This window comes from Vanacampus margaritifer, chromosome 1 (assembly GCF_051991255.1).
Source record: "Vanacampus margaritifer isolate UIUO_Vmar chromosome 1, RoL_Vmar_1.0, whole genome shotgun sequence".
NCBI classification, from domain to species: domain Eukaryota; kingdom Metazoa; phylum Chordata; class Actinopteri; order Syngnathiformes; family Syngnathidae; genus Vanacampus; species Vanacampus margaritifer.
The window spans coordinates 48,561,487-48,571,114 of record NC_135432.1 but is presented as its reverse complement, the minus strand read 5'-3'; the positions used below and the strand labels follow the sequence as shown (position 1 = coordinate 48,571,114).

The 9,628-nt window shown below is 41.5% G+C and overlaps 1 protein-coding gene across 1 annotated transcript; it reads right to left on the bottom strand.

The window, feature by feature from the left end:
* Positions 1-6,738, bottom strand: sdsl (serine dehydratase-like). Its single transcript, XM_077568106.1, has 10 exons — positions 6,645-6,738; positions 4,011-4,377; positions 3,775-3,933; positions 3,655-3,691; positions 3,413-3,552; positions 2,822-2,910; positions 2,498-2,731; positions 861-991; positions 680-766; positions 1-559 (listed from the first exon to the last, which is right to left on the bottom strand). Exons 3-10 carry the CDS (start codon positions 3,919-3,921, stop codon positions 453-455), a joined length of 972 nt encoding a protein of 323 aa, XP_077424232.1. The 5' UTR covers positions 3,922-3,933; positions 4,011-4,377; positions 6,645-6,738; the 3' UTR covers positions 1-452.
* Positions 6,739-9,628: the final 2,890 nt, after the last annotated feature.

Sequence of the window (9,628 nt, the reverse complement as noted above, 5' to 3'; positions counted from 1 at the left end):
TTATGAAATCTCACAATCAATTTATTGCCATAGAAATACAAAGAACAGCACAAATTTTGGGGTTTGTCTTCCTCACACCAACAAGAGAAGAAAAGACAAAGAAAACATAGCAGTAAAAAATTATCATCAATGGGGACTTCATGCTGTAAAGTCCCGATTGTATCTGCAGTTATTATTTACTTTTCCCCCTCTCAAATAATGATTGGTAAATTGCAAAAGGATTTGATTGGGCCAGAATGATGGACTGCAACAAGCACAGTAATTTTAATTTTTCATACAGATTTTTTTAGATTCACTTTAAAAACAACAACTGTTTAGCTAATTAAAGCAAATTAACAACATACATTTCTAAAATGCCATTTCTTGCATACGTTTATAAAATGAGTTACATTTATTCATCTCTTACAATAAATTCTTCTCTGTTGTACACTTACGCTGACTCTGTCAAACATTTACTTTGTTTGCAGCTTGTGTTTCAGAATGGAGAGTTGCTGCACGTCGATGTTGCTGCCTCCACACACTATTACCAGCAGGGGGCCCAAGAGAGCTGGTAGACGACCTAAAATGTCACACGTCATTATGGTGGTTTCTCCTCCTTTCTTGTTGCTTGACTCACCTCACATTGCAAATTGAACATTCCAAAATGTGTTCAGAAATCTATAGGAACGAGATGACTTACCTTCAGCCTGTAATCGTGGCACAACTCCGCTGTAGACAGCTGCAAGTGTTGCTCCACATGCCATTTCCACCAGTACACGCTCTTCATCTAACAAATGGAGACGCAAACAACTAGGTTCTTGTTGCACTTTCTTCATAAGCGAATGGCATAAACTTTGATGGCCTTTGAAAAGGAACCTTACCCAGGAATGTCTCCATAGCATGATGAGCCTGCTGGTCAGTCACGACTTCAGAAATGATTGTGACCTCATTGCTCTGACTGTATTCAAAGGCTTTCGTACAAACGGTCTTTGCACCAAGACTTTTAGCTTCGCTAAAGGGGGAAAGAGGGGCAAATTTTAAGTCAACTGTGCAAGAACAAGTGTCAAATGAGACATTTTTAGATAACGTAATTTCTTGGATATAATACACAACCTCAATGTCCCCCTTCGAAAGACGGTTTTCCTTGGTACTCATGTATTATGTGCCCCCCACAAAATGTGCTCGTATCAAAAATCGAAATTTGATGGATTGGGATTTCTCATGTTCAGACACATATTTGTGGGGTAAAGAGAATTCATTGCAATCAGTTTCAGCTGTCAACACTTGAACCCACAAATATGAATAACCGTAGGTACCTAGATATAACATACCACACTTAAAAGCCGTGTGCCTGCAGTGACTATGAGCTAGGAAGTTGCAATGAATGCAATGTTGCATTCAAGGAAGTTGGGAAGTCTGATTGATCCCACTCGGATTGTCCCAATTCCAACCACAAAGCGTTCCAGGCAAATATAAACAACAAAGATAGCTGATTCCAATAAATGTTTGTTATTCTGGTTCTTTCAGACAGTACAAATCATGTTGTGTTGCATGAAGTTACTTATTTTAAATTACAAAATTAATGTTATAGTAACAGTAAGACTGGTTAGCACATCCGCCTCCCAGTGCAGAGGACGTGAGATCGAGTCCGGCCTTCGGCCTTCCTGGGTGGAGTTTGCATGTTCTCCCCGTGCTTGCGTGGGTTTTCTCCGGGTGCTCCGGTTTCCTCCCACATTCCAAAGACATGCATGGCAGGTTGATTGGACACTCCAAATTGTCCATAGGTGTGATTGTGAGTATGGTTGTTCGTCTCTGTGTGCCCTGCAATTGGCTGGCAACCAGTTCAGAGTGTACCCCACCTACTGCCCGAAGCCAGCTGGGATAGGCTCCAGCAACCCCTGCGACCCTTGTGAGGACAAGCGGTGAAGAAAATGGATGGATGGATGTTATACTAAATAAGGAGATAAATGTGTTTATATTCATATAAATTATATTTTGCCATCGACGGTCTATCACTGTCCATATTAAGCCACCGTTTGACGTCCCAATTGTCAACTTAATTTGCTGGTCGTGTAGACATAGAAATATGACCGACCGACACCATACAGAAATTATGCTGGAAGTTTTGTGCGAAGCAACTTAGTTTAGTCCAAGTCATGTGACTTGAGCCACACACCTCTGGTATCTAGTATTCTAGCACATCCATGATCAACACGAAGAGGGGGGGAAAAAGATGCGCCCATGTGAAGGTGACCGAGCGTTGTAAAAATGGCTAACGTATTTATGTGGAAGAAATACTGATGCTGTTTGTAGCCTGACAAATCCACTTTTATACAAAACATGATATCGGGTAAGACATGTTTATATCTATTTACGACCACTTATTTGTTTGCCCCCACTTTTTATTTCCCACTCACGCCGCCAACACCCCCCCACCCCCCACCCCCAAAGTGTCCGAAACTTGAGAAATTACGGTATTCAGGCAAGCCTCAAAAGAAGTGAAGAAGAAGAACGTGACCTGGTGATGTCATCCAAGGTAACGATCTTTCCTGCCTTAAGTGAGGCATTCAAACAGTCTGCACCAAGTGTTTCCATGGCGATGATAGGCACGTCCATCCAGCCGACATCCTTCAGGCCCTGGACGACCCCGCAGAGGAGCCCCCCTCCACCCACTGATACCAGCACTGCTCCCGGCATAATATTTGGACCCAGACTGGTTGCAGCCTCTGCGATCACACTCGAATGCCCCTTCCTAATGTGCGGGTATGAGGAAGAACATTTGAAAAATTAAGAATTTAGAAGAACTAAAGTGGTGATACGTCAATAAATTTTGATTATCTACCATATTAAAGGGTGATCAAATGGAGACACATAAGAAAGTCCCTCTGTTTGGACTAGCCTGAGAGCCTCAGCGTTTGCTTCATCCCAAACCTGTGTTCAGAGCTTGCTTATATGTCCTTTTCAGAATAACATTTACAATTTTCATACATTTCAAATACAAAATAATTGAACCCTACGGAAGAGGATTAGGACCAGCTATGAGGGAAAAAAAGGGTTGGCAGAATTCTCACTTTAATTCTGACTTTATTCTCACTTTAATTCTGACTTTAATCTCAGAATTCTCACTTTAAAGTGTTTAATCTCAGAATTCTGATTTAGTGACGTTGAGCTAATAATTGTGTGTGTGGGGGGGAGAGTCAGAATTCTGAGAATAAAGTCAGAATTCCTCCGTTAAAGTCAGAATTCCCCCGTTAAAGTCAGAATTCTCCCTGTAAAGTCAGAATTCTAAGATTAAAGTCAGAATTCTAAAATTAAAGTCAGAATTCTGAGAATGAAGTCAGATTCCTGCCAACCTTTTTGTTCCCCCTTCACTGGCCCTAATCCTCTTCCGTAGAACCCAAACAACCTGTTGAGGTCGAAATTGATAAATTACCTTGCCCACAATCTTGACAGTAGCACCTTGATCCTCAAGTCTCTTGGTAACAAAATGAGGTGTTGATGAGGGGATTATTATGGTGGCTGGCACACCCATTTTTCTTGTTACATAGGCAGCTGCCATCCCAGCATTTCCACCTGAAAGAAGATCATATTACAAGTCAACCATTCACTGTAAGGCACTGTACTAATATCTAGGTAATAATATGAGAAGGCGCTATAAAAAAAATAAGTGGTAACCTGAAGAGCAGACAAATCCTTTGGATTGTGATGTAAGCTGTAAAGGGGAAAAAAGAATATGAAATATAGTACTTACCCGCATGCATCATGCTTTTCTACATGTATATGGAAGGTATATACCTGCTGGCACAAGTACCCAATACCGCGGACCTTGAAAGAACCAGAGGGCTGGGAATTCTCCATTTTCAGATACACGGTGGTTCCCACACGTTTGGACATAGCAGCACTTTCCAGCAAGGGCGTGTTTATGTGGAAATGTTCAGCCATGATGAAAAGTGACTGAAAAGTTGTCAACACAATACATCAGTCATTCGGATTGACGATGAATTGAACAATTGATTGGTGTATGGATGTACTTTTTGCTACACGCACGGTTTCCACCCTGGTAAACACTTCCATCCATCCATCCATTTACTACCGCTTATCCGGGGTTGGGTTGCAGGGGCAGCAGCTGTAGGAGGGAAGCCCAGACTTCCCTCTCCCCAGCCACTTCAAAAAGCTCCTCCGACGGGATCCCAAGGCGTTCCCAGGCCAGCCGGGAGACATTGTCTCTCCAGCGTGTCCTGGGTGATCCCCGGGGCCTCCCGCCGGTGGGACATGCCCAGAACACCTCTCCACGGAGGCATCCAGGAGGCATCCGAAACAGATGCCCGAGCCACCTCAACTGGTTCCTCTCAACGCGGAGGAGCAGCGGCTCGACTCTGAGTGACCAAGCTTCTCACCCTGGTAAACACGTGTCACACTTTTAAAATGAAGAATAAATGCCAGCACCGTAAATCTTTGTACTTCTGGTGGAAATTAGATGAAGACAAAGAAGAAGGAGACGAAGAAGAAGAAGAGAATCCATTTGCTACAATGCGATGCAGTATTCGGGTTAAAGGTAAGCCATTTTAAACAACAAAAAAAAACACTTTAACAAAGCATTTAACTGAACATGTCCTTGTCAAACTTGCGATGTGGTATCGTTAAAGTTGAATGGCCCTGTTTGTGGAAAAAGCTGCCGGAAACCATCAGGACTGCACAGACTGTTCATGTTTGTAAACCGATAAAGCTCTATGTTGATGCGTGCGACCAAAGATCGGCAATTACGTCATTGTGCACGAGCAGCAAGGTGGGCATCGTCATACGGGAATTATTGATAAACAGAAGTGCCCAGCTCTGCGTGCGACCTCGCAGCCATCAGAGGAGAACTGGCCAATGCATCTGGCTGTGACACTTAAAAACCGGAAATGTATTTGTAGCGTGTAAATGAAGGGTGACTTGAAAAAAGGCATCATTCACAAAATGTGCCAAACACAACACAATTCTAGGCCGCTGAATTCCAACAGAGCCAAAACAAGAGAAGTGGCCACAAGTCGCTCACATATTGGGACCTAACCAATCAGAGAAAAGCTGTTTTGCATATCAAACTATGGAGAACAGAAACGCAATCGGAGCAAAGCTTGTTTACATACTGAATATTTTTTTTAAATGTTATTCAGAAAATAGATGATTAATTTCTGACCAACAAAAATAACTTGAAAAAAAGCCAAGCATGAAATTATTTTGCACACCTGATAAAAGGGTATCTAAAACTTTGCTGAGCTTTGTCGCTTGTGTCACCACCAACAGGTTGAGGCACAGGCTACTAACTTTATGCTGCACCAGCTAGCTAGCAACGAGTTTTGGCAGGGTACTGCTGCGGCTGAACATGTTGCGAAATCATCGCTTCTGTGGTGACATTTAAGATGCATTTCTTATAAGTGTCATTCTCATGAAGTGGGAAGCCATGTTAATTGATAAGCTAACATAAGATTGACACGGCTAGCGCTGTCAGGGCCCCCGCTTCCTCCTCATGAACACTGCCCCTGTTCACTGTGTGTGTGTGTGTGTGTGTGTGTGTGTGTGTGTGTGTGTGTGTGTGTGTGTGTGTGTGTATGTGTGTGTGTGTGTGTGTGTACAAATTGTACACTTTTTACAGACACTTGGCTGGAACCGCAAATTAATTGTTGGAACTCTGGAGAGAAAACCTGCTTGCTCAACAGAACCGGAATCAGAAATAAATTACAGTAGACGACTACGCCATACGTCAGCCAGGAGGAATGGCAGAATAGGTTAAAAGCATAGTATAAAATATTCATTATTGTTTCTTTTCACAATATAGTCCTGAATGTTGACTTTTGAGTTGTGCACATCAAATGTTCTCAATTTTTAATTACAGTAGGTGACATTTTTTTTAACTATATAAAATAATAGCTTTGCTTCTAGAGAAGAAAATAGAGTTAGCTGCTATATACAATGTGAATTTCAGAATTAAAGACAGTTGATTATATAAAAGGGAAAACCAATTGTTAAGGATATAGGTTCTTGGTGTTCAGTCTTTACTTAGACAAGTTATCAGATAGAGGAGGTAGACGATGAGGATAAATAATAAGGAGAAGCACAATCTTTCAACAAATATCACATATCTGCAAAAATAAGCAGAATGGGTCAAACAAAAGCATCGGCATCCTATTACAAAAAAAAACATGGAAGGAAATACACCTTAGTACCAACATAAACATGGATCATTCCCACCGACCTAATATTGACTTAATTGATTTGATGCAATTTGTGATTTGATTTGTCAGGATTATTTTGATGTCACAATGTGATGAAATGTTTGACTACCATAACGATCTGCTTGGTTTGTATGCTAGTCATAGGAAATAGCACCCCGTGTAAAAGAAGCATTTGCATCGTGTTACATTGCAGAAATATCAGAAATGCGGATGTTCGGAATTGCCAATTGGCCTAATAGGCTCATTCAAAGACACGTAAAAGCACTGATGCGTTCTGACGGTCTATAGGGACCTCTTGTGGCTGTAAAGAAGAGTGCAAAATGGCGAATGAAGCAGAAATCTCGCCCTGGAATTCCCTTTCAGTTTTAAACTCCTAATAAGGACCATAAAACTGACATCAATGTTACAAATGTATTAACAAGAGAAAATAAAGGACATATAAAAGCTTACTTTTTGGCAAGAACTCTGACAAACGAAATGTAGCTTGCAACGTGATCTATTGTACTTTAAACCGACTCTCTTCCGGACGGAACCGCGCGTGCGCAGAGGACAATACGTCGTCTTCCGTAAGTACGTAGTCACATGACAATGGTAGGCACGACATTAAAAAGTAAAGGCGTGGTTAATGCAAAAATATAATAAAGTACTGTACTCTACTGTACTTGGAACATAACAAAACATGTATTTTGTGTTTTAATGTTTGTCAGCTTAATAGGGTCGGAGCAGCGACCGTTTATGATTTATTGTTAACATTATTATTATTTTAATTCTTCTGGTTCATATGAATAAATTTGGGGACCTATTATATCTCGTGATCTGCTCAGTAGTTTGGGTCCTGCCTGCTATGGTTACTATGTGTTCATTAAAAACAATCAATAGAGGACTTATGTTAGTGTATTGTGATTGGTTGTATGATGACTTTGATTCTGGAATTGTAGGACTACAGAAACGTTTTGTTGACTTTTTTTCTTTTCCTTTTGAACAAGATTCGTATTGACTAATGTTTTATTTGCTTGGTTATGTAAGACAATCATCCTTAATTTTCATTGATTGATCAATTATGTTTGTTTTTTTAATTGAAAATTTAAATTAATTATTTTTTTGTAAATTGTGTCAAATTTAGATATGGACCAGCCCAAATCTACATGACTGAACACCTCCCCTAACCCCCCTGACTTTTAAATATTGCTTTATAGTGTTTTAGCATTACGTGTGTTAGCATTACGGTAAAGAGGGCCAATGTCTTAAAAAAAAAAGAAAAAAGTGACCAACAACACGTTTAATAGGGTTGATCTCAAATGACATCACGTTTTCCTTATTAATATGCATGAGTCGGACAAAATAACAGTAGGACACACGCGTACACATCATTTTGGAAGAGAACGACGTACCAGGTGTGAAATTCCAACATGGTTCAATCGACAAACACACTTTGGAACAGCATAAACGGTGGTTGGCCTGCGCGGACCTCAAAATGGGCGGAAAGAAAGCAGTTTTTGTAGAAAGGTAAGATTTGCTGTGTGATCGTAGCTGCCACTCCGGTGCGGTCTAGATGACTGCTAATATCGTGCTGGTCGCTAATTGTCACAAAAACAAAACACATTAAAGTCACGATTTTCATTTGGAGATTCTAAGCCTACCTTTGGGCTGTTACTTCTGTCTAGTGACTTTTGTTAAAGTAGCGTGGTGACACAGTGGTTGGCTGCACACATCTTACACTGATCAACTAGCATGTTGGTGTAGGCATAGAGTTCTATAGCGCTGATACTTTATATTAATTTTCACATCTAAGCAGCAGTGGCCTCCGTAGGCAAACTTGAGGTATTTACACCATGATGTATAGTAGCGGGCAGCACGGTGGCTGACTGGTTAGCACGTCCGCCTCCCAGTGCAGAGGACGTGAGATCGAGTCCAGGCTTCGGCCTTCCTGGGTGGAGTTTGCATGTTCTCCCCGTGCTTGCGTGGGTTTTCACCGGGTACTCCGGTTTCCTCCTACATTCCAAAAGACATGCATGGCAGGTTAATTGAACACTCCAAATTGTCCATAGGTGTGATTGTGAGTGTGGTTGTTTGTCTCTGTGTGCCCTGCGATTGGCTGGCAACCAGTTCAGGGTGTACCCCACCTACTGCCTGAAGCCAGCTGGGATAGGCTCCAGCACCCCCCGTGACCCTTGTGAGGAAAAGCAGTCAAGAAAATGGATGGATGGATGTATAGTAGCTAGCATGTTGTAGCAGGCACAAGGCTAACGCTGAGAAGGCAGACGATAAACATACCTGCAATCGATTGGTTCTGGATTTTCAGCTGCTGGCCCATTTCCACCAACAAACTGTAGAGAGCACATTGCGTCGTCTTCGGTGACATTTTTCACGTTAATCACTGCCGTTTAATTGTGCATGCTTGAACTTAACCTCGCTAGCCAAATTGATTAATGTGATTCACTCGAGGGAGTTTTTTACATTATCAATCTGGTACTTCACAAGGCAGACCCGCTCAGGAAAAGCGGGGGTTGCTGTACAATACTTCAAGCTGATTGGACGATGCAGCATCTTTAAACATTTTGTTTTGACCAATCAAGGCAACGGATCTTGTCTTCCGTCTCATTTTAAGGTGGGGAGCACGAACATCTTTACCAGAAAAAATTGCACAAAACTCCTCTTTGCTATTCAAATACAACAAGGAAACGGTGTGTAATTCTGTGAGAATTCTGTAACAGAATTAATTGTAGCGTCCATTCATCTTTTAGGTTTGCTTGTTTCCCCCCACCATTGGCGCTTATTGGTTTTGTCCTGCCTAAACAACGCCTGATTGGTCAGATTGAAAAAAGATTGTCGGCAAACGTATCAGCGGGAGCGGTACAAGTTTTATTCTCCGGAGTTTGTGAACTCACAAATACCGCAAGAATTCATCTTGCTGGCAATGTTAGGTTGAACCCAGCAGGGCTGGGGACATCCATCTGAAAACTCCCTTCATTCGATCCCGGTCACAACATCGCCAGTCCCATAGGGGCAGACACCAAAGCAGCAGAGGTTTGTTGTAACAATAATACGTCTGTTAAGTATATGTATGGTGAAATAGTGAGTCAGTTCACAAATTTTGCCTCATAGGAATACACTCCGTCAGTCGCCTGCCTGTGTTCCTTGTCCGAAAATCAACTGGCCACGCCCATGCGCTGTTCTAAAAATACTAGTTTTAAAAGGATAATAAATTTGTACCCAAGACACCAGTAATGTTTTGTGAGTTATTACACCATGACAGTATTTAATCAAAATACTGTTAACAAAATTGGATTCAGCAGTTCATAGCCCTTTGAAACCTATTGTGTGACTGACTGCAATTACACTATCTCGATAACAGTGTCACAAAAAATATTCCTCATACTACTCAACCAATTCCAGTGCAGTTTTAGTTATGAGAAGACAATCATGGGATAACA